We start from the raw sequence: 26,264 nt of genomic DNA on the forward strand, positions 1-26,264 counted from the left end.
ATCAGCGTGTCTTTTGGGTATTTCCCTCACTTTTTGTCCCATGAAACAAAAAAAGAAACCATGAGACACGCACTTTTTTCTTGTGTTGTGGGATGGAGTCAGCATGTTGCATTGCAACGCGAAAAAAAACTTCTCGTGTCCCCAAGCCTTTAGTGTTAAATCAACTTGACACTAAATTGAGAAAATAGCTACTAAAAATAGGTGCATTACATAGTCAAAGGCTCATGAAAACCACATGATGCAAGTCATATAAAGGCCACAAGCTATTGGTGAACCAATTGGAGCCCTTCTAGTACAATACAAAGCACGCAAAAAGACTCTTTGCCCACCTAGACAGTAAGCAACGGCGTTTTAACATGAACATTAAAAAAGGCCTTTTGAGGTCTTTATCACAGATATCTGTAAAGCCCAAAGGGCTAGATGGCTAGATAGGCATATTTAAGCTTTCTCCAGCAAAAAAAAGTGAAGCAAAAGTTTGACTTTTTAAATTTCGTGCCAATGGATATAGGATCTAGCATTTCAATTATTTTCGGAGCGCGAGATCAAAAAAAAAAGGCGGCAAACGTTATTTCGCATCTCTCAAACCATGGATTTATTATAAAGAGACTCTGGATAAACATTGAATGAAACGGTGGAGAGCGAAGTATTGTATTTCCATTGTTTCAGAAAACAATCCATGTACAGGCTTTGTCCGCAAAGGACAACTGTCATGGCGGCTCGAAGGACTCTGATTTTGAAACATGATTAATACTCCTATTTCTAAAATGTTCTCTAACTTTATCTATTCGTACTTTTGCTGGCAAAAAAGTTTGAAAATAAATGCTAGTATATCAAGCGGATACATTTATGAAATCTGGTGTGAGAAAAACATCACCAGACAAGTAAAATCAAACAAAATGCTTATAATGACACGAAATTTTGAACTGTGGTATGAAAACCTTTTGGTGGCACGTGGGGCACGGTGGATTTTTTGAAGTTGAAGTTTAAAAATTTCTGGTGTCAATATTCAATTTCTTATACATAGCATGTTTTTGCATCTTTCTCGCAATATAACACGTCATAACGACATATCATTTGCAATTAACTAGATGAGTTTAAATCTCTTAGGAAAGCTTAAAGTCTCTTTTGGGAATTGGAAAAATGCTCCACGATGAGAACCTGCAATAAAAATACTACGAAAAATCATTTAATGGTGGAAGGAGAGTGAACAATAATGTCATTACTACGGACAAGGCTTGTATATGTACATGAGACATTGGCAAAAATCAGCTAGTTGTTTTTCCAGTGTCTATAATAATTCCATGCTCAAACCATTGAAATTGCTTGTTGTTGCGTAATTTCTTTGGTAGGAAACCCTACCAAAACTTGCTTCACTTTTCGATAAAGGCCGTGTATCTGTGGTTTTGTCAACTATGCATGCGAAATAGATTTAAAAGAAATTAGTATTTCCGCATAACAAAGACGGTTTAATGCAGTGTGCATATGAAACTCTTTTAAATGTGAAATACCAATGCCGCCATTTTATGTGTTTTTAATGAGATGTCTCCATCTTAGTGCTTCACATATCTTTACAGCTAATCTATGAAGTCTACAATGCTACTGTGTCAATGAACATTCATATTTCTCACAGGATAAAGAAAAAAGGGGGATAGATGGATCTACAGGTGAAAAAATAAAAAACATGAAAATAAAAGAAAAGTTTAAATTTTTAAAAAGAAGAAGAAAAATACATATAACTGTTCTGTAAGATTTCTCGTGCTGACAACAGACAAGTTGCCTGATTTTTTCTCTAACCTTTTGTCGACAACTCAGTTGGATAAATAGGTTTAACGACTAATGAAGTCGTAATTAAGCAAGTAATTGCTTCTCTTTATTTTGACATGCTGCTTTGATATGCTATTAACAAAAATATAGTAAGCTAAGATGAGTTATTGTTGATTGACTTATTGACAAGAAGTGAGACTGAAGTTTGAGTAGAACTGTTTGGTTTATGTAAATAATGTTTACTTTGAAAGGAATTATGTTTTGATAGGGTAACAAGGCGAGGAATAAGTTGCTACTTACAGAAAGGAAAAAATTGTTTGACATCCTACTTTGGGTCATTCTATTTTTATCAAGCAATCCAATTCTACTGCACATTGGTTATGAATAAAATATTGACGCATCAATTTGTAATATGGTTTTTGATGTTATATCCAGCATACATAACAAACGCAAAGGTAGGTTTCAAGAAATTTATATCATTTCTGCTATTTTTTTATGGACAACGTAATGTAAACAAATAAACATCCTTTCATAAACATGATTTCTTGAGTGCAAGAGAATTGACTTTGGCCAAAAGTTATAAAGAGCAAATTAAAGATCTTTAAAAGAGGCAAAAAGAATTGTGGTTATTTTTAAGCATGTACACGTTTTAGCTACAGTATACATAACTATTTTATTCTAACCTAAAAATATCATAAGAATATTTTGGAATTTTTCCCAAAAAGTTAAGAATATCCATAATGAAATGGATAAAAACTATTTTTATAAAAAACGTGCATTGGTATTCACTCCACTGGGGAGGGGGTCCCACCGGGTCTGTGAGAAGGATGTATGTCTAAGACCTTGGAAAGACTTAACTTAACTCCGATATGTATTCTAGATTCTAGACCAGTGAATTCTTAGCAAGCTCAGTTTATTGTAATTGTTTTCGTGCCTTGGACCAGAAAAATAAGCCGTTTTTTTATCGGGCCAAAATGAGACACATGCAAGAACTTATCCGGCGGTTATAAAAACATGTATGATTTTTCTAATTTTAAAACTTTGAAGAGGTCACCTATATTATATAAAATCTAGAAAATCTAAAAATTCATGAAATATTTACAGGTTTCGATTGCGCCTGCATACACTCACTCATAAGACTTCCTAGCCATAATGGCTAGCTTTGAGATTTTCCGTTTATCAGATTTGCTTGAGACAGCTAGGTCATATACTTAGTTGCTTGGTACGTCTTTCCCATCCTTTATATAAGAACTATTAAATTTCTTCTTATGGTTTTCTATATATACATACTCTTTTTATTGGAACAATTTTGTAAGAAAAGCGGGGCTCAAATATGCTAGAAAATGAAGAAAATAAGCAAAATATTCAAGATCAAATTCAATACTAGCTGAAGCCTAGAATGACTTAATTTTAAGCAACTTTAAAAAGTCAAAGTTAAAAAAGTATGGCGTTAAAGTTTAAAGGGGTACAACGGTAGTAAACGAAAACATTGGGGACCTTTAGCATATAGGACGGCAGATTTGAAAAAGTACGGCAGGATTGAACTAAAGGAAAGCTCTAAGGAGTTGATATCTGGATCGCAGCTAGATTCAATCTATTTTCTCATGAGAATAGAGAGTTTTAATAGGGTAATTAATAGACGTTTTCAAATCTCAAGACGACTTCAAAATTCTTTTTTAGTCGTGTTTAGAACAAATACGGTAAAGGAAGAGTACAATAGCTTTAAATGAATGAATCCCTCGAGAATTATAACGTCATTTTTTATAAAAACTTGACTGCATTTCAAATTTTTCCATGTGATATTAAATCTAGATAAAATTGGATAGAATTTGCCATTTGGTTTTAAGATTTACTTCACGTCCTCATTCAAGTCACCGTCCTAGATGCTAAAGGTCCCTATTGCACGGGCCACGGCTATAAAACGAGACAAACAATCCATTTATCCATTTATATCTTCCCTAGGGAACAAGAACAAAAGACAGGACAAGAAGAACAGGTAAAATTTCAAAAGAATTAATTTTATACTTTACACATCTTTCTCCCATTTTTCCCTTTCCATATTGGAATTAAATCGTTCTGAAGTTGCCTTATGATCAACCACCAGAGCAGCTACCGACGGATGGCATATGAGTAGAAACTTCATCAACAATGATGAACCACAAAAACAATTCCCTCTTTCAGTATTTTTGAACAATTTTCAGGGTGGAAATTTTTCAATTTTTCATCTACTTCGTAATCATTTCTCCACTTTTTAGGGTGAAAAAGGTTTCGATTTTTTGCTCTGGCAGGGTCCTAAAGCTTACCAAGCATTTTTATCTGACAGGGTCCACTTTTCAAACTCCAGCAGCACGTCCCCGACTGCCGTCAAGGTCAGCCCCCCTTCCCGGGTAGAAGCCCTTAACCATAAAGATTTAGTTTAGCATACATTCTTGATATATAAATTATTTTTGTTTCTTATAAGAGACACGAGGGATCAGTGATGCTTATGGAAAATTGTGCACAAACAAAACAAAGTTTGAAGAAACATTAGCATCAAACCATCTCTACGACGGTAAAAAGTACAAATTTGAAGGTAATTTCCTCTACTTTCATTTATATGAATCTGACTTGTTTACGTAGGTGGGAAGCAGTTAACTTAAGGGAATGATGAAAAAACTACGTAGGAAGTCCAGTATGGAAGCTCTCGTATTAAAAATTCCTTGGAAGGCGCTGGCTTATGTCGTAAAATTTATTGTACTGAGATTCGGAACATTTTTGATCAGAGAAGTAAGTTTTACAACCACTTTTAGGGTCGAAGCAGTAGCGTAGAAGGGGACGCACAATTTGTGTAAGAGAGCAGGTTTTTATGCTAGGCGATGTCAACCGAACGCTATCGAACTAATTTTCGTAATTGAACAATCGAATTTTATCGAACTAATTGAACGGTAACTGTTCGATTACCGAACCAACTCGAACAGTAATCGTACTTTACCATAATTTTATACTTGATTAATTCGATTAGTTTGATTACATCTATTGTTCGATTGCGTTCGATTAGTTCGATAGAGTTCGATGCGTGTTCGATAGTGTTCAATGAGTGTTCGATGGTGTCCGATGAGTGTTCGATAGATTCGATTTGCGTATCATGAGTCTAGTCTAGCTCATCAGTAGACTGGTAATATAAGTCGTGTTTGCGTGATATCGCTGGAAAAGTGAGAGTAGGAGCTAAATTAGTGAGAGAGGAAAAAAGTTGGCGGCAGGGGTTAAAGGGACATTACAGTAGTAAAATGTAAACATTGCGCGAACCACGTGTCATTAAAGAGAACAATTAAAATCACGTGTCCAAAACAAACTTGTAAAACAATTGAACAGTCAAAATTAGCCATATTTGGTTTGATTTTTTATTTTGACATGTGACATTTGTTTTGATTTTGTATCCGCTGCATACAGTTTGTTTACAAATTTTGCAAGTACTGTTATGTCCCTTTAAAAACCCTAATCAGCTTATCTGATATTCTGATGGCGTATTGGCGGCCGCCCACGCTGAAGCTCTAAAGGAGCGGGATAGTAGTCGCCAATTGATGTGCCGAAAAGCGCAATCGGGCTATGCGATTAGTTAGCACCCAATACGGGGGCTGGCGTCCAGACCTCCACGCCCACTCGCTCTTTATCTTGCTGCCCTATGAGATAATTAATTAGCAGGCTAGTCGTCTAGCTCATCAGTGGTTGTTTTCCGATTAAATCCAGCAGCGTAGACAGGAGGAGCGCATAATTTATGTAGGAGAGCAGTTATTTATAACACTCTAATTATTTTATTACATTGAATAGATAATTGCAGTTTCATAAAAATCTGCTCTCCTACATAAATTTTGCGCCCCTCCTGCCTACGCTACTGAAATCTCCACCTTTTCATTCTTTGTGCGCTCCCGTGCACTTTGGCGAACAAAACTACCAAAGCGGCCTTTAGAGTAGCTTACATGGATATCGAACACATCGAACTATAGTCGAACTGAATCGAACAGTAATCGAAATGATCGACTTGTAATCAAACAGTAATTGAACTTTACCGGGATTTCTCAGTTCGATTACTGTTCAATTCAGTTCGGTAATCGAACAGCTATCGATGAATTAGTTCAATGAAATTCGATTAGCTCGATTGTTCGATTGTTTGGTTGACATCGTCTGGTTAAAGACACAATAATTATCTTTTTTATATTATGAATAGATAATTTCAGTGTTATAAAAATCTGTTCTCCTACACAAATTTCGCGGCCCTTCTGTCTACGCTACTGCCGACGGCTCCCCTTACATGTTGTTGTCTACCCGAAGAGAAGATTCCTTTTCCTGGATTTCTTCACTTACCTATAATATATCTTTTTTAAGTTTAGGAGTATTAAGCAAAGAGGTAGCAAATACCATTGGGTTTTTAATATGACCAATTAGCTAGGGGTTACTGCAACCACGTGCACCATAGCCGAATGCTCTTTTTTAGTGTTACAGTCGCTCAATCAAAGTTTAACAATATCCTCTTAATTAAAAGCAATCGAATAGCTAAACTATACTGAGTTGAGTTTTAAATACCTTCTTCGAGAAGAATTTATCAGTCTTCTCAAAAGTTAATTGCACCTCTAAGGGTTGTTGGTGTAATATTGCCAAGGCCCGAGGTATATTTTTCTTAAATAATTAAATTAAATAACCAGGTCAAAGACAAGTCAATTATTCTTTCTTACATAGAAACACAACTTTTCCTAAATGAGACAAATCGACAGTGTGCATCAATCTCACAGAGCACGTGCAAACTGAAAATACAATGGTCATTACAAGATGATGAAAAAACTGGAAAAGAATTCTACCAAATTAGTTACTCCTTACAAAGTATTGGTAAGAAGTGATTCTAAACTTTTCTCAAAATGAGCTTAAATTCCAGAAAAAAGTTTCTACCCCATATTTTGAGAAAGTCAGTTTTGAAAAGTCAAACTCCCTTGAATTTTTGCCAAATTTCAAGAGACACCCCTTGGATTTCTTTGCAAATTTCAAAGACCACCCCTAATTTTTCAAGCTTTTATGGAACCCCTGGTTTTTTCGTGAAATTTTACAAGTTTTTATAATGTAAGGGGTTTTTCAAAGTATTTCTTCTCAAACCTGCTTAACTCATTGCAAGCAATTTTATTGTCTAGATTGTTGGAAAGTTGGCGTTGTCGTTGAATCAGATGATCAAACTGCAAAGCAGATCAAATTCAACTCCAACAAAGATGTAAGAACCTACGACCTCGCCTACGAAATTTATATTTTTGCGTTTATATCACTCTTTTACACGTTTATAGCGTTATACACTTTTCAAGGGAGTAGTGCGTTGTACAGAGGATAAACTTTAGACATTCATTTCTTATTGCGGCTTGACTTAAATCAAAAGATGAGCCTATATCGTAAAAATGAAACCAGGTAAGAGAAACCAACTGTAGCAGGGCAGGACTGCTAGGGATGTTTGTAACACGACGTGATTATTGTGATATGGATGTGAAGTGTTCAAACTGAAATGAATACAAAGAAAATAATTTAGAAAAATTGACAATTTGACTAAATAAATGAAAACTAGGAATGATGATGCTAATTAGTGAAAATGACTAATTAGTGAAAAAATGACTAATTAATGAAATGGCTAATTAGTGAAAAATGACTAATTAGTGAAAAAAATGTCTAATTAATGAAACAATGACTAATAATCAAACAAAAAAGGCACGAAACGTGAACAAGGTAGAACCACAGCTGTGACCGCCAAGAAGCCTGAGCACGAACGTGCGAATGAGAATGCAGGCGAAACGAGTGCACAGCTGAGAAGACCAGGAAACCAGGGCACAAACGTGCAATGCAAATGGGAAATGAAGGCCAGAAAATGAACTGAACTGAGCCAAAATGAAAACATGGCAAGGCCAATGAAAAGAAAAAGGACTAAACGAGCCAGAGAACCTGAGCACGAACGTGCGTGAGTGCAATGAAAGTCCAATGAAATGAATAAAGTAAATGAAAATCTAAGTTTTAAATAAATATTTTTGTAAATTTTCTGAATTTATAAATGTCAAATAACTAGAATAAATGCTTACCAGATTGCCCAAGTGTAGTCACTATGTAAAAACTGCCATAAAAATGTACTTCGAATGTGAATTGAAATTCAAAGTAAAACGATATCAAAATTTGAAACTTAAAAACATGTCTCAACACCATACGTCTTATCTCTATAAAAACTCTCGTGTAACTGAAGTGAGAGTGACAAAACAGAAAATGTGACTATGGGCGAAAAGAGTCTCAAGGGACGATGACGTAATGAAATATGTATTAATGTTGCGTATATGAAATAATTGATTTTATTAATGATATACTAATGACTTTTGAAGTCATTTGAGAGTCCTTTAACACCAACCGCCCTGGATTTGGTATAGGTCACTTATTTTATAGAATCAGCTATAGACCTTTTCATAAGTTACGTCACGAACGAACATCACTTGCCTCGTATTCAAACAACTACCATGGTGATTATGTCCCTTGAGATAAAATGATTATTTTATGAATAGAAAGTAGTTTTAATAAAATCCACTGGGAGTTGATTAGCATGGCAATAATTTCAAAACGAGGTAAGTGATGTTCGTGACGTAATTTATGAAAAGGTCTATCCTCAAAATTAAGAACACAACTGACACTGACAATAATTATTTGATGTCTCTTTCTGACTCTTGTAGGTTGATTTGAAAATTAACTTCATTCTGTCATTCCGTTATCGAATCTCAATTGTACCTTTACCAAGTGGAGAGATCTACCAAGAACTATTCATCGCACCAAGTAAGAATGATTCTTTACGTTTATAGTGTTGAAGGGGTACACTCAAATTTTTCGCTTTTTAATGATTCTGATAGCGCTCACCCAAGCCAAGGTATGTATCACGTCAGAGAAAATGAAAAAGTGGTGCTAGTGGCTCTGGGTACAGTACACCTTTTTAACAAAAAAACACCGAATTAGCAAATTACGTAAGGGGAAAAATCTAAGCTAGAAACCTTTTATCAACCTCTATCAAACTCTATCGTCGTTGACCAAGGATAAAACCCTACCCTAACCGGATTAAGTATTTCAACTTACTTGTCTTACTGAATAAGCTAATTATCTTCCTATGTACAATACGGACACCCCTGATATTCGCAACTGATGATAATTTATCCTCTTTCATCTTCTTTTCAGCTATTTGCGAATTAGAAGCAATATATGACATTTTGGAAAGTAAGTACAAACCTAACTCGTGGTTAAAGTTTTCAGAATTTAATCTTTAGAAATGTAGAAAAATATATGACACCTCCTTCTCACAGAATAATTGAGACCCCTTCTCACTCGAAGAATTGGCCAAAATATCGTCCCAGTGGAAAACTATACCCTAATTTTTGTCCCCGCTAAAAATAATCAGATAATGGATTTCAAATCCCTAGCCACAAAAAAAATGGGAAAATCAATTCCCATCGAGTTTTGGTCCGTTATTTTCATTCCCGCTGGCTAAAATAAATCTCACCGGATCTGTGAGAAGGGTTATTATATGGTTAAATTCGAATGTTGAATAAACCTAACTTATCTTATTAACTTGTGATTTTAGAAGCGGGGCCTGAAATTCAAGAATGCAGCTCCAAATTATGTAAGAATTTTATACTTATTCTACTTTCTTGGATTGAATTCAAACATCTCTTGCTCATTAGAGTTTTTGCTCCACCGTTATCTCGTTATTCCACTCAGTCAACCAAATGCACCAATACTACCCACAAACTAAAATTTGAACGAATCTAAGTTCTTCCTTTCTTCCGAGTGGTATATTTTTTGAAATCTGGTGGCAAGATATTACTTTTAAACTAGCTTCTAAATAAAGATAACGCCAGGCTGCACAACCTTATTTAAAAATCAACTTATATCGGCATCAAATCCTACTTGAGATTTACCTCTAGTATCTTATCAGCCAGCCACTGAATCCTTTATCAAAAAAAAACATAATCATCTTGACTTAAAATTTCTTTCTAGCTTACAAAAGAATCCTGCAAGAAGCTAGGGTATTTTGCGGAAACAATACAATCCCTAAAGAACATCGGCGCTCCAAAATTCGTAACGAGTTGCATATCACCGAGCAATGTACGATCGTTTACGATGAAGATTACGATATGAAAGACAATAAAATCAATGTTCTTATGGTGTATTTGATTGTGGCAATTCTTTTTGTGATTGTGATGTTAGGTGGTTGTATATGGTTTTTGAAAAAAAAGAAATCGACATCTGATCAACAACAAAAGCTGTTTGGTAAAGGCCTTCAAGACCATCAGATTTCTGAAAAAGGTATGGGAGAAAGCTGAAAGATTGAATATCATTTTTATTGTTATCATTTCATTTTTCGCGACTTCAAGACCCGAATGTTTTTAACATGTTTTTTTATAGATTACTTTATTGATATATTGGCTAAGAAGGTATTTAAATCAAGCTAAATAATAATTCAATCTGAGTTTGTTCTTAGGGCAAATTTCAGCCTCATACTGTAATAAGATTTTTATTATGAATAAAGAAGCTTGTATTTTCTTCTTCATTTAAGGTATTATATCTGTCATGGTTGTTCATCGTCCTGGATGTGAGTACTTGGACAACTTGGTGCAGCAATTTTCAAGTATGTTGAAATCGTATGGCATGAATGTTCACGTGACCTTTGAGGTGGACGATTTGTCAGCTGAAGGCGGCATCGCATCATATTTACAACGTCATATGCAAATTTGTGATTATGTCATCATGTTTGTGACAGATAACCACAAAGGTAATGGACTTTTTCATTTTTTGGAGAAATGGGGAGTGGGTGGATGCTATATTATATTTTTCGATGATTTACCCAATCTTTTCTATTTTTCCACCACATGGACACATGTTTTACCTCTTAACAAATTGAACATCATGAAGAACCTGGATTCTAAAATTTACCTCTAACCATTGCAAATCCACAGCGTTTTTGTCGGAAAAAGTCAAAATGAAAGTTTGAAAAAAGTCAAAAAGTCAAATAAAAAGTCAAATAAAAGTCAAATAAAAGTCAAAAAGTCAAATGAAAATTCAAAAAGTCGAAAAGTATCGTACACCTTTTTTCAAGTAATTTACCCCTCGCCACGAACATGAACACGAACTTTTTTTGACATCCCTCATTTCAAAATCTATGTACGTTTAAATACTTAGAATGTTACAAGGAGTTTAAGTTTTAAAATGTAACGGGATTTCGAAAATCTGATTTAATGGTCGGGGAAAGAGACCTCGTTCCACGGTTGATTTTAACCAATATCGGTCAAATACCTTATTCAGCTTTTAATTGCGATACAGATAGTATAATTTTAGTTTTTCTGTCACGGTATTCGCATCTTTATACTCAATATCTTTCTTTCTTTAGACAAGAACATTTTACTGAAACATCGACCTTACGAATTTGGACTTCGTATATTAGAAGGAATGGCTTTACAGGAAACTACAAACCATCAAGCACAATTCATTCCTGTTTACATCACAAAATATCGGAAAGCCGTTCAAATGTTTCCTACATTTCTCATCCAATCAAATGCAGGTTATGGATTCCAGCTCCCAAAACAGGCAAATGATTTGATACGAAGGTTACGGCAGACGAAAACCAAATCTAAAGACCAATCTATTAAAGATGGTCTCTTTATAACAGAGATGGGTGATCTGAGCAAGCAGTTTTTAATGCAACAACATTCGGATTGTAATAGTGAACATTGTCATAAGGTAAACATTTTATCTTCAATAACTTTGATTAGTTCGGGAAATTGCATAGAATGACAGCACTGCGAAATTCCGTAACTTTAGCGTTGTCAAATTTTGCAGTTTTTTCCACTGTAAAATTTGACAACGCGTCATCTTTCACAATCATTCTTGGCAGTAAGGCTACTTTTTTTAAAAGAGCGCTAATTTATTCTAAAGAGTGAGATTTTGTCTGGTTTTGCTTGTTTTTTAAAGAAAAATTCCCGGTAATTTATGATTTTCAATCACAGGCTTCAATCGGAAGCGTTGCGTAGAATAGCAGCGCACCTGTTAAGCACCCCGTGGAAGCGTTGCGAAAAATCAAAATTTAGCAGAGCTGTCATTCTATGCAGCTTGCCGTACTAAAAAAGTTGGTGAACAACATTTGTTTCACGGAAAACGTGGATGCTAAATATACTATATAATGTTGTATATGTGCGGGGAAGTAGGCTCACCAACTGACGGCTTGTGTGGCGAAAAAATTGGCTTTTAGAATCGCAGTGCAGTGCAGCTAAAATTTGATGAAATTCATACCCTTATAGTGCATTTTTCTCAAATTTTTAACTGTTTTAGAGCAAAAAATTCAGAATTTTCGGGCAGAATTTTGCAATTTCTTACTGGATTTACTAGACATTTCCCACATCTAGTCTAATATCCTAGGCAGAGTTTTACATCTTTTTGATAAGTACCTTTACAAATATTTGTCTTTTACAATTTGTCTTTTCATAATCATTTTTTTAGGGTATGAGGCACACCAGCACTGCAAATCTATCATCCGTTTGGGCGACAACGGTCCGCAGTGAAAAGAACCGGCACCGAAAATCATCACGTGACAGTAACGTGCTTGACGAAGACGAAGAAGAAGATTATGATCAACTTTTACTCAAGGAAAAAGAAATGTCAGATATCCAATATCAAAAAACAAAAGCATATCTACAGATGATGAGTCACGAAAGCCAAGCTACTGATCAAACAGACATTACTTCATTAGATTCAATCGGTGATACGGAGTCTTTATCACCTAACGATGTGAAAAAAACGTATCAGGAACACTGTGTGAGGGATGGGTACAAGAGAACTAGTAGGAGTAGTGATGAAGTTTTTTGTGATCAACAACATCGTCTGTTGCGTGGAGAAGATGGTAGTTTTGATACCACGACACAGTGCTGATATCCCTAGAAAACTGAGAAAAAATAAAAATTAAAGGAAGGTTTATTTAAATTATCAGAAGAATATATATGCTTTAACAATTGCTCCAGCCTGGCAATGTTTTTTTTATTTTCATGTTTTGATGATTCTGGGAGAACTTGGAAATTTCCCAACATATACCTGTCAAGCTGACATGATTGAAACCGAATAGCATTTTTGATTTTCTAAGCGAATTACAAAGATTTTTAAATTAATCAAGAATTTTTTGAGGTTTTTATCTCGACGGGAACTGTGGTTACTGTTCGAACGAAAAGGTTCGATTAATACTTTCGCGAGCTCATGCAAATAAAAAAGTTCGATTAAATTCGGGTTAGGGAGAGTTTACTTCAAATCATATCTGGGCGAGGGGTTTTAGTTTTTTAGGAGCTAACAAGAAAGGCGAAAAAAAACAAGTACATTCCCTTAAAGGCTTAAAAATTCCATTACGCATCTGTTTGTTCAAAGTTTGGAATTTGGCATTTAAGATTTAATTTAGTTTTTTGTATTTTCATCTTATCATATAAAAACTGTTCAGTTGTACTTTTTTTCTAGGTAAATAATTTTGCAGATGTACATACATATAACCTATATTTTATAAGAACAATCTAACATGGATTGTGGCGCTGAAACAGCTCAAATTACTTTTAAAAGCAAAAAAGTCAAGGGAAAGGGAAATACCTTTTTTATCTAATATTTTTGTCCATGATTGCAGTTCACTTATTTCTAAATAAATGTAATATGTAATAATAAGAAAAATCTTACCTTACCGACAGACGGGGGGTGTGCCACTGAAGTTCCAAGAATGGACCCTACATCGGACTCGTTTTTCCTTTTTTTAAATTGACCTCGAATGGGTGCCCTACCATGGGACTAATTTTTCTACTTAGGTGTTTTGCGATTCTATCTGGGACTCATTGAGGTGAAAATAGGTACCCTGACCAGCGGCACATCCCCGTACCCCTTTTTGTCCAAGTACCCCCCACCCCGGATAAAGATTACATAACATCTTAAGAGACGAGACCAGAGCTAAAGCAAATAACATCTAAATTGAAACATTGATGATGATAGCAATGTAATCGAGGATGGGTTAATTTCTTTTGGAAATAATTCAACTATTCGCCCAAAAGGGGTTGATGTAGGGGTTGATTTCCTCCTGGCGGTATGATCTGGTGGTCCTTTTACGGGAGGTTAGGAACCTTTAGTGTTGTACTATTTGTTTGTATTACTATACTATAGATAAAAAGAGCATCTTTTAAAAAAGAAAATAAAAACAAACTGGCGCTTTATTCGCAAAAGAGGTCTTTTTTAGCCGGCCAGCTTGGTTCGCTGCTCGGATTTTTCGGAGATTTTCATTTTTTCAGTAGAAATGTTTTCATTTAATTGTTAAGGGAACTTTTCGATTGTTAAGGGAACTTTTAGGCTGCTGGCATCCACTAACGGATTCGTGCTCCTTATAGAGGATGCTTGATAAGCTATATTTCCTTTGTCCAGAGATTTGCCGCCTTTAGCCGATATACGGCAAAAGACATTTTTAGCTGGCGAGTGTCTACAAATATACATTACGTAATGTTTAAATTTTCTGTAAGGCACCAAATCATAGATTGGAAAATACATTTGGATTTCGAAAAAAAAGTAGGCGGAAGGAAGTTTGCTTGTTTTTATTCCTCCTTTCTTGTTTAATGTGGAGATTTTGTAAAAGATGAGAAATTAGATTTACTGAATTTAAGTGCCCTGATGTATCTATTCTGTGTGCACCAACAAAATTTTGCATCATAAAACTACGTTTTGATGCTTGAATTTGGACTTGTATGAGTGTATAATTTTTTACCACACTGGATTCGTTAATCACTTTGGCTCCAGATAACTGTTTTGTCAGTTCTACAGATATGTTGCAGATTATTTCAAGTTATTCTAGTTATGTATATACAGTACATTTTGGGGGTCATATTGAATATTTCTGACGCATTACTTCTTTATGATTCTACAAAAGGGAGTGTTGTTGTTCCTTCAACAAACAAGGGCCTTTATGTTAAAACAAACAAAGAACTTTTCTTCAGCTTTGGCATTTCACTTTTTAATACTGTGTGGCCTTTGTATCTTTTCAGGTACTTAGCTTCAATTCTTTGGAGAGATTGGAGTGTTTCTGGTTGTTTTTATTCAGCGTTCATTTTAGTGTTCATATTTTGTATTTTTTGAGCTTCGACCGAAGAGTTGATGGAAAAGTTTTGATAAATTTACAGACCAGATATCTTAGCAAGAGTCAAAAATAAATCTACAGACTGTAGTTAATGCGCGCATCAGATTGTTTTTTATCTTTTTTTCTGTTTTGTTTTTCTGGTCTGGGATTCGAATTTCGAATGTAAACATTCCATTGAAAACGTTCGAAACGATCGTTTTTGCACGCACATCAATGTCAATCAAATTATTAACTCGCCAAGATTTTCTTTGCGAACCGGAAAGCGGTTGGTATCATTAAGCAGACCTTTACTACCTGGGGTTTTGTAAAAGGTCTGCGATTCAGACTAGGAAACTTTTTGATTGTTAAGGGAACTTTTTGATTGTTAAGGGAACTTTTCGATTGTTATGCGAACTTTTTAATTGTTAAGGGAACTTTTTGATTGTTAAGCGAACTTTTTGATTGTTAACGTTAAGCGAACTTTTTGATTGTTAAGCGAACTTTTTGATTGTTAAGCGAACTTTTTGATTGTTAAGCGAACTTTTCGATTGTTAAGCGAACTTTTTGATTGTTAAGCGAACTTTTTGATTGTTAAGCGAACTTTTTGATTGTTAGCGAACTTTTTGATTGTTAAGCGAACTTTTTGATTGTTAAGCGAACTTTTTGATTGTTAAGCGAACTTTTTAATTGTTAAGGGAACTTTTCGATTGTTAAGGGAACTTTTTGATTGTTAAGCGAACTTTTTGATTGTTAAGCGAACTTTTTGATTGTTAAGGGGAAACTTTTTGATTGTTAACGGTAACTACGGTAAAATTCCAACAAAAAAAAATTATCCTACTTATTATTGGTGAGCTTAAAGGGATTAGTTAGTGCGAGCGTGCTTTACAAAGATTTTACATGTAAGGTTTCATTAAGAGATCTCTTATGCAGAACCTACCAAAGTCTCCAGTACAAAAAGAAATAGACATATAATGTTTATAGTTTTTGACAGTTATAGAATTTATTTTATTTTAGTTTCATTATTTGAAATACATTTGGTGAAATTCCAAAGAAATTTTTCACCATATGGCTGATTTAAAAGGAAACTTTTATCTTATAAACTCTCCATAAAGGGGGAGAAGGGCCTCAGTGCGTAAAAATTTAGCCTTTTTTGGTGTTATCTGAACACCACCCCGTTAAAAGACCAGTAAAAACTTAAACAACACAAAATGAAACTTTTGTAAAAAATTTTACTCTTTAGTCTTCGACTGGTTATTTTATTTTATAATTTCATTCACCATATTCAAAGATTTTGAAATATGCTATATGAGATCTAGACAGAAGTAGAAGAAGTTAACTACAAACTTTTTGAAAATTTGTCAAGTAATGACAGAGAAAAATGGACAAGGTAAGTTTTGATGATTTATGTATCCAATCCACGTTTAAATAACCAATCCCTAGTGACATTACATACACCTTACGGAAAACCCATTTTATCACCATTTATCTACCCTGAGTATCAGAGGTTAAGTTTTCAAAGAATATATTAACTTCTGAAGACCAATAATAGAAATTTTATCGCGCATGTGTCAATCTAATCACTGTAGAAAGAATCAAAGATGAAGAGCAAATATTACCGACCCCTCATTCACCAACCCTAGTCGCTATTATTTCTTTGAGGTTAGAAAATAAATATTGGGCTGTATGGTCGAATCCGAAAGTGAAGGTGGTCGGTCCTCTTTGAAATTTTATCAGTATTTTGAAAGTTTATCAGCTGAACGTCTGAATAAGTTCGAATATTAGAGCCTCCAAAACTGTCCTTAATTGTGAACTTCAGATGAGGTATAACGCACTTTCTTTTGTTTCACAAGTAGAAATACGTTCCTGTAGATTCTCGGATTTTCGAGCTTTTTTGGCGTTAACAGCAGAAGACTCAAAACACACCCATACAATTCTAGTTTTCATGCACTAGGGTGGTCCAATGGCGGAAAATGCTAGCGGCGTGGAGGCAAAAAAACAAAGTTGATATTTGTTCACTTTTTGCTTCCCCGATTTTTGCTACTGGTGGGGGATTTTGCTGACCAGCACTTAACTCAGAAATTTTATATGAACTTGATATGAACAACTCGGAAATGTTAACTTAACTCGACATTCATTTTAAAGACCGAAAAAAAAATTCATCGCGCGGGCCGCTCGCTTGGAAATTTCCCGCCCTGACAAAAAGTCAGAAGTGCGCAGTGTCACTTGAGCCTTCTGGGCCATTGACCCTAGGCAGTTCTAGTTCACAAATTTTATAAGAACTGGAAGTGCGTAAAAACTAGAAGTGCGTGTTTTGAGCCTTCTGGGCTGGTAATGGTAATTATTCAATGGCTGTTTTTACCTACAGGTATATAATAATTGCTAATGACAATTCAACTATTTGGATAATTGCATAATTCATCTATGAATCATTATTTTTCTTTCTGCGGATTAATTAAACAAATTAGAAAGTGCGAAAACTTCCTTTATTAGAAAGAAAGCAGAAAAGTTTTCCTTTGACACAAATTGCGCGTGATTTGAATTTTTCTACCAGTCGTAGTGGAGTGTATCGAAAGAGGGTGTTCATCAGAATGATTCTTAAGACAGTATTGGTCGTGTTGTGTTATTATGCGTGCTGTGATGCAAGTCTATATGATTACCAAGAAGACCACTATGGTAGTTATTACAAGAAAGACGACATTTCTGAGATTCCTCAACTTGGAGATGCAAATCCATTGGTTAATTTAAAAGGTGAAGCTACCAGGCATGATTATTTTTACGATGATTTGATCAATGCTAAAGGATGCCCAACACCTGTCTTTAAGATTCAGATGGAGCGAGAAAGAGTGATCATATCAGATCCAATAGCCAATAAAGCTATGTATGACAGACGGACAATAAGAGTGGAGCATCAGTTGAATACAATGACATCATCAGCGTTGGATATACGCCTTCCAATATGGATAATGGAAAGCTGCGCCTTGATTATCAAGATTTTTTTACATAGACACCCGCTGTCGCAGTAACCCCCGCAGTAACCCAGTGAGGATATTGTAGCTGGAGTAAGTATACCAATAAGAAGAGATAATTCCAATTATATAAAATCAATTTCTTTTTGGGTGTAATTTCAGGCCCGGTGGAAGCGGTGGGACGGACCCCTTACCCACTGGAAAATTTGGCTGAAATTGTCGCCTTTTTGGAAAAAATACCCTACAATTTCAGCCCCATTCAGAAATTGACTTCGTTTATCCCTTTGAAATTAAATGGAAAATTTTGCACTCCAAAACCATTTCCACTGGATTCTTTGACCTGGGAGCAATAGAGTTTCTATTCCCATTGGGTTTTCAATCTTTATCATTAGCAACAGAGCTTTTTTTGGAGCAAACAAAAAGATAAGAGAAAATAGATAATATTAATATGACTTTTGTATCATCCAGGGCGAAGCCATGATGTCAAAAAATCTCGGCAATATGCGCTGCTCAATCGACGTTGATTCACCAGACTCTGAGGAAGGAGTGGATATCACCAACCGAATCAACAAAGTGGGACAAGATACAATGATAAAACTATTGTTAGGAAAAGCCCTTAACGATACTGACCTTTTCCAACATTGGTTAGGAAACTCTTTCAAAGTGATCAAACAGTTGAATCCTAATTATGACTCAAAAGACGAATTCTACAAAGAGCATCATGTGAAGATGTTAGCATTTGTGAGGTCCACTCCGGTTGGTAAAGCTTTGTTTGATGAAGAGAATAAAGAGGAGCTAGAGAATTAATTGATTCATTTCGACATGTGATTATCAACGGGTGGTATCGTCAGCTCTCAAATTCCTCTCTAACTTGAATGAGAAAACACGACAAGCAATCATAGATGAATCGGATGAATTCCTTTGCGAGTACAAGCATAAGAAGAAGAATACAATATTACTTGAAGAAAAAAGTGCCAATCATTTCCAGATTTGTATTGGAAGCATTCCGCTGATGTTTGTCATCCACCTATCCCAATGTGATGTTGAAGTCAACTCTATCATATCGTCCGTCATATCGTTCTCTTGTTCTAATGATTATAATCAGGTCACCGTCTCTGGTTTAAATTTGTTATCTCACTTCATTTTTCTTCACTTTTTTTCCTAGGTTAGCTAAAAACTATAAAAAGGAATACAATATCACGCAGTCAAAGAGAGCGTAGGTGCTAGGTAAGCGTAGAAAAAATCTGTTTCATGGAAAAATTGTTAATCAGCCAAAATTTTCTAATTAACCTACTTAACTCATATTCTAACCATCGCCCAAGCAACTTTGCACTATCCCGCCTTCTATGATATGATCAATCAATAGACTTGTTTGGCTAGTTCAAGAAGGCCTAAAGGAATCCAGAATCCCCAGCCACAAATAAGAGGAAGAACATTTTTATTTATACGTATCCTATTGATGAGACATGGGTTCCTTTTAACAAGGTCCAAGAATGAAGAAACACTGATAGTTTACAGTGTCCACACAACAGCAAATGTTTCCTTGTTTGCTGGATTTACTCAGTCTGATGGTAATCCATTATTTTTTTTAATGTTTCTTATCAAAAATCAGGGCTGTATATTATCTTTCCAACGGTATATAATGAGGATTGAAGAATTCGTGGGAAAATGGTTAGCAAAACAAAGATAAGTGGACACTTAAAGCGAATGAACTATAATGTTAAATTCACTCATGTGTCACAGAATCGGGTAGAACAGAACCCCCCTACCAACGAAAATAAAACACAAAAAAACGACTAAAATTCCATCACTTATGGGAAAAATGCACTAGAGTTTCAGCGCCACTGTGAAATTGACTTTGATTTCATGCCCTTTAAAATCAAATGGAAAATTTGCACTCAAAAACCATTCCAACTTAATTTTTTGAGCTTGGAACAAGAGAATGAATGTCTATCCCCCATTTGGATTCGATGAGATTTGGAATTTCGGAATTTCCCATTGGAATTTCGAAAGAGATATCCATCCGCCCACTGTAGGAAGAACTTCCACCGGGGTTGTGCGACAGGGGTGTTTAAACCATTTTAGTTAGGCAGTGAATACGGTTCATACATAATCTCATTCGAAAAAAACCTGCTTATCATAGAAATCAAACTTGTTTGTTGTTCAATGTCGTATAACGAATCGATAAAATCTTCATCAGTTGATAATAGTGACGTCACGATAAAACAGATTTTCCGATCTGATATTTCTATGTTTCCGTAACTACGGAAAGTTTGCACCTTCCCGCGAGGGAAGAATATTTATCATATCACAAGTAAGAGCTTATTTTTTAAGAAGTTTGTGAGATAAAAACAATATGAAAAAGCGAAGGACTCAAGAGGGGCTGGTGATAGGATTGTGCTTTGATACGACAGTCTTAAAAGGATACGGTGTATCACAGTAGACAGAGAGACACAGTGAGACATAGAGACACAGTATCGAGATAGTGTCCTGATTAAAATCTTTAGTCCACTGGAAAAAAAATGAAGCAGTTAAAAACCAATGGGGAAGAAGAAAGATTTTTGATTGTATTGTTTAAAACCTAAAAATTCAGCGGAGATTCTTAATATAACTTTTTTTACTTCGTAATTTTCAAAGCGGGAGAAATTTCAGGATATTTCTATCATACAAGTGACAAGTTTCTACCTATTTTTCAGTATGTCAGATTTTTATGATACTGTAATTATTTATTCACAATATTAAAAGATAATTACTGTGTCATAAAAATCTGCTCTCCTGCACAAATTTTGCACCCCTCCGACCTGTCTACGCTAATGCTGTGATACATGGGTATTCAGTGGAAATAAGTTTTTGTGATTTACGCCAAAAGTATAAAGTGTACAATAAATCTCGAGTAAATCATGTACGAGTCTAAAGGGGGGGGCGTACGGGGTTTACGATTTCCGAAATACCGAATAATTTTGCCAAAATTTCCGAAATTCCGTAAAAAAATACTTGCAATTCCGTTACCGATTTTTTGGGTGTTTTTCCTGGTTTTGACTAATTTTTCATCAAATTAGATTTTTCATGTGTGAATTTCGAAAAAAGGGGATAAAAACTTTATAATACCGAAATTCCGAAACAAAAATTCATAGATTTCCGATACCGAAACAATTTCAGAATTCCGAAATACCGAAGGAATTTTGCCTGATTTCCAAAATTCCGAAAACAGGGTCGATTTCCGCAATTCCGAAAAACCGTACGCCCCCCGCCCCCCACCTAAAGCTGTGGCGTCATGAGAGGTTTTTTGACTCTTTCTCATTTGATCTACGGAATAAGAGAAAGATTCGAATTACAGGGAGTATTTCATACTACTTTCTAGCTGAGGGGACCAATATTCCAGTTTGAATTATTGAAAATTCGAATAGTAGAGGTTCAAATTAGAAATAATTCACCTTACTTTCAAGTAGTTAGCAACATTAGTGAGGTGTTTCGACCAAATCGGGGGCAAACTGAGGAGGCAATTCTCGAGGGCCCCCTTCCAAGACACAACGTTAGTTGTAACAAAAAGAGCGTAGAAAACTTTGAAATATGCGTAAACTGTAGTTCCTGGAAAAAAAGACAGAAAAAATTTACTTTAAGTGGGAACAGACCAAGTCCAATTTAGATGGATATCCGAAATGGAGAACCAATCAAAAATGAGTGGGTTCTTCAAAAACATTAAATGACAATATCTCGTGAGAAATTTGTTAGCGACTAAGTGAAAGGTGAGACGAGCAAGACTTTTATTCTGTGAAGTAAAAAGTTTCAATATTGAATACACTGTGAACTTTTTGAATCATTAAGATTTTAACGATATATTTCAAATCTATAAAAAAGATTTATTATTATATGAAAAATCTACTTTTGTTCTTTTTTTTCAACTTTTCATTGGTCAAGTGATATTGACTTTACCAATGAAATCTGAGCGCCTGTATGGTAAATTTTTTATTACATCGCGTATTTTAGCAGCTGCATGCAAACTTGTCGAAATAAGAAAAAATTTAAAACAACGAAGAAGAAAAAGGCAAAAATATTTTTTCATGAGAAAGAGGGGATAGTTTTTCAAGTGCATATTGCTATTGGTTCACTAAATGGAAGAATGGGGTACAAAGAAGCGGCGACAATATAGAGCGACAAAAAATTCATTTCTTGTTTAAAATTTTTACAAAATAAAAAATAAAATTTATTTTGAAGGAGAAATCTCAGAGATTTCTCTTCTAAATGTGTTATAAAAAGGTTGGTTGATTGGTTGATGTTAGAAATAGTGTATTTTGCTTTTTTCGTAATATTGAAAAAAGTAAAATTCTCTATTTTTGTTCAAAATATATATGCCGTCTGGTTTCCGATGCAAATATGGTAACTGTTTGCGTAGGAAAGGAAAATATATTAGAAAAGAAATTATATAGACTAGAACATATAGCCGTATAGTTAATGACTGCTTTAAAAAAATTCGGCTCGCTTTTTTGAGAGGAACATAATGGAAATCTGTAATCTTGTTTTGTGAGGTTAGCACCGCAAGCGGAGATTTGGAATCTAAATCTAGGTTCATTTTGCTTCAAATAGGCTAAAGAAGCTAGCGAGAAAAAGCTCGCATAAAAGTACAGAAACTTTGAATTTATCTTGTGGTAGGAAGTTTTGTCAGTAACTTAGGTGTCGCATAAGAAAATTTGGTCCAAATAGGTCAAACAGGTAAGGTAATTGATGCTAGCCATGTGTTTTTATTCTGTTTGTTTTAAAATTTTCCAAATTGCTATGACAGGTCAAAGCCCATCGAGAAGAAAAATCGAAAATTTACAATCATGAATTCACCAGCATGAGTTTGACATTGCAAACATTCCCTATTTACTGTAATAAATCACCAACTGTTTATGTCACTGTGTTCTGTGTTTTACAATGAGCTCACCACGCATCTGAAAAAGCTTTCCAATCAATCAGTAAAATATAAAATACACAGTTTTTTATAGTAGAGGCAGGAGTATGGGAAGTTAAATGATCAGGCGACATAAAGGATAATCCAAATTTAAAAGCAACTTGGAACTTGAAACTAAAAACAAATCTTAAATTTTAGTTGGATTCAGCCAGTTGGGATAAATGGTGTACCGTAGATTCCCGGTTATTCGAACCTGTACTTATTCGAATAGTTCGTTTATTCTCGAATCGAGATGGCGTTCCCATTGGACCTGCTTACCCAATTCAGGCAAAAACACTCTCAGTTATTCGAACATTCAGTTATTCGAACATTCAGTTATTCCAAGCGATTTCTTTTCAACTTTGGGCCAATGATAGGCTAAATCACCCTCAGTTATTCGAATTTTTCTTATGGGGAAATCGTCGAGTGAGAACATTGATTTTCTACGATTAAGATTTTTATTTGTATCTTCAAAAAATTAGGTTTCAATAGTCATGGCGTTACACTCTTCTAAAAACTTCTTTTTGTTTATTACGCTCAACTGAAGCGCAATGCCTCGATTACTTAAGAAAAATCCATCGCATTATGTTAAGCTGAAAATCTGACGGGAAAACGAATCTTTCAATTATTCAAACTCCCAGTTATTCGAAGTAAATTTTTATTCCCCTTAGAGCTTCGAATAACCGGGAGTCTACTGTAGCTAAAATAGAATAGGGTAGCCATGGCTTGATGGGGATGATATCCGTGTAGAAGGTTTGAAGAGTCATTCAAGCATGTCAAATGTTTCCCATTTTCACTTGTACAATACTTCTGAGCTTGAAGATAAATATATATGATGGTAATTCATTTAATTCTAATTAATTTCATATTCATTTATAGCTAATGAAGAACAACAGCAACAGTTCTTCTATATGTCTACCAAGAAAGCTGAAGATGAAACTGATGACCAGACGCGACAATTATTCCCAAGTGTGCCTGAAGATAAACGATTGGGCATATTAAGAACATTCCATCATAAAATGTATGAAGATGACACAAGCGGAAATGACGGACCAGGATTGTGCTCGGTATTCTACGATTTCTATTTCAACAAAAACAAGCATTATTGCTTTGTGGTTTTTGTTGCTTTTGCTTTAGTTTTGGTCGGCGTTTTAACCATGTTGTATGGGTTTGCTTTACCTACGGTTTATCGTTCATTGGAAGGGAACCAGGCTAAAAATTCGACTGTTTTAACGTTGGATCTACAAGAAGCTGAAAAAGAGAAAGATATATTTTTGATTGCATCTATAGGGATGATTAGTTTTGGACTTATAGCCGCTGCATTTGGTTTATTTATGCCACTATATCAAGATGCTGGACAAAGCGAGTATGAAGATTCAATAGTAAAGACACCAATATTGGTTGATTACGAATTAGCGCCTTATAAAGACTCATTGAAAGCTGGAAATAATTTTGGGTTTGTTGGCGACGAGTCTAGTGATTGGACACCTAGTCCGTGTGATTCTCCCCTTGATAATGTTTCTTTTCAGAGTTTCTTTGTACAGAAACATGTGAATACACCAAATGAATGAAAAAATGAATGAACGAAGGTGAAATTTCACCGGGGTTGTGAGACAGGGGTGTTTTTATTAATTTTAAAGGAAATTTATGGATTGGTGGATTTTTGGGCAAAAAGATTTTGAATATTTATAATATAGGTTTAGAAAATAAATATATCAATTGAATACGTTTGGATACATACGTTCAAGTTTAACTAAGGTATACACTGTAAGCATATATTAACCTGTTCCCCTTTTTTGTCTATATAGACGCAAACGGACCTGTCAAAAAAACTCCATGGAAATTTGACAGTTTTCCAAATACCTAGATAGCGAAAAAGTAGTTTTTTTCCTTTCCACTATCTTTTATAATGGTATATACCACCAACAGATCTAATCTGTTTTGATATCATGATAGTTTTAAAACTGTTTTAGATTTCCTCATGGACGATTCCGCCCCCAGTATGTATGGATTTGCAAAAGAGTGTCACTTAGGAAAAAATGGAAGTAAGAGGATGTTGTTCTTTTCAGGGCTCTAACAATATTTTAGGGTCGCAAAATCTTTACTTAAGTGTTTAAAGGTATACCTGACAATTTTTTTCCATTTCTTGCCACGTCTAGCACGTCCTTTGTCGACCGTGAAAGGTTATTACTACCTATATGATATCTATGATCTCGCTGGGTTTTCTCACCGAACAAGTCTCTAATGAGAAAGTGTTTTTACAGGTATATTTTTTCAACAAGACTCACTCGGTATAGGATGCTTCGCTCGCGTTATTTTTAAAAAGATATCTACTTTTCATAGGGGGCACCAAAATCAAAATCTTCCAAAATTGCCTCCCCAGTTTGCCCGAATTTTAGTAAACCCACCACGCTACTGATTTCCTGGACGGTGATATACAATATCACTGTAGTCAAGGTGAGGTCTAATGAAAGATATCGTTAGCAGAGATTTCCTAGAGACATGATTGCAAAGTCTATTAATAAGGCCAATACCTTTATTGGCCTTTTTGATCTTCTCATCAAGATGGCGATTAAAAGAAAGGTATGTTTTAGATGATTAAAGTACTCTTTCTGAATTGCTATCATGTGAAAACCGCTCTCAAGAAAATTAGTCTAAGTACACTGTCATGGTTTCCACCAGGTAGTAATGGAAGAAAGCACACACAAAACTTTAGTTTTATTTCATTATACACTTGCTTGTCTCTTTAATAGCCAAAGGGCTTACTTAAGAGAAAATCTTCTTGCAATTTCAATGCACCTTTTCGACCGTAGTCGCACGGTCAGGCACGTGCAACTTTAATTTACCACCCTAAACTCGATCCAATCCTTTTTTTACACTTGTTTCTATTATCATTAGGCGCGGAAAAAAGACTGGGCGGTATTTAGGGTGGTATTACGGACAAAAAACGCCCACGCGGCAATTGGTGGCTACGGTCGAAAAGGTGTATTAAAGTGTATCACTTCCTCGACCATACTCTCACATCTCGATGACACATAGCCAGCAAAACATACACAACGATAATTCAAAGATTCATCAGAAAAATGTCCATTGAATTCTCCAGGGTTCATTTTAATACAAGTCCCATTGTAGTGACAATAGCTTGCGTCACAAAGGTCAATTTCGTTAAGAATATCCCCACTAGAAATTGAATGTACCGCACCATGAAGCCAGAAGATGACCAAAATTATTGCAACAACGCTCCGAAACATGTTTTATATTTTCAGATTCTTTCGTGTCGCGAAACTCTTGGATTAATGACTGCTGTGATGACAAATATACTGCGAATAAGAGCCTACAAGAATTGAACAATGTGTGTTTCGTGCTACTCTTCTTATTGAAAAGAAAATCCGTGGTAGGAATGCAAGAACGTCATCAGCAGACAAAGGACCGGTTGTACTGCAACACAAGACGTCAATGT

At 35.2% G+C, this 26,264-nt stretch overlaps 1 protein-coding gene across 1 annotated transcript; it reads left to right on the forward strand.

Annotated features, from left to right (window-relative positions):
• The first annotated feature begins 1,925 nt into the window (after nt 1-1,925).
• LOC136797722 (uncharacterized) lies at nt 1,926-13,356 on the forward strand. Its single transcript, XM_067054307.1, has 12 exons — nt 1,926-2,219; nt 3,727-3,760; nt 4,226-4,336; nt 6,478-6,624; nt 6,921-6,997; nt 8,478-8,577; nt 8,971-9,009; nt 9,374-9,412; nt 9,790-10,098; nt 10,349-10,564; nt 11,180-11,529; nt 12,286-13,356. The coding sequence occupies exons 1-12, from the start codon at nt 2,145-2,147 to the stop codon at nt 12,712-12,714; spliced, it is 1,926 nt and encodes a 641-aa protein (XP_066910408.1). The 5' UTR covers nt 1,926-2,144; the 3' UTR covers nt 12,715-13,356.
• The last annotated feature ends 12,908 nt before the right edge of the window (nt 13,357-26,264 follow it).

The sequence above is a fragment of the Clytia hemisphaerica genome, unplaced genomic scaffold (assembly GCF_902728285.1).
Source record: "Clytia hemisphaerica strain Z4C2 unplaced genomic scaffold, Clytia hemisphaerica genome assembly, whole genome shotgun sequence".
NCBI classification, from domain to species: domain Eukaryota; kingdom Metazoa; phylum Cnidaria; class Hydrozoa; order Leptothecata; family Clytiidae; genus Clytia; species Clytia hemisphaerica.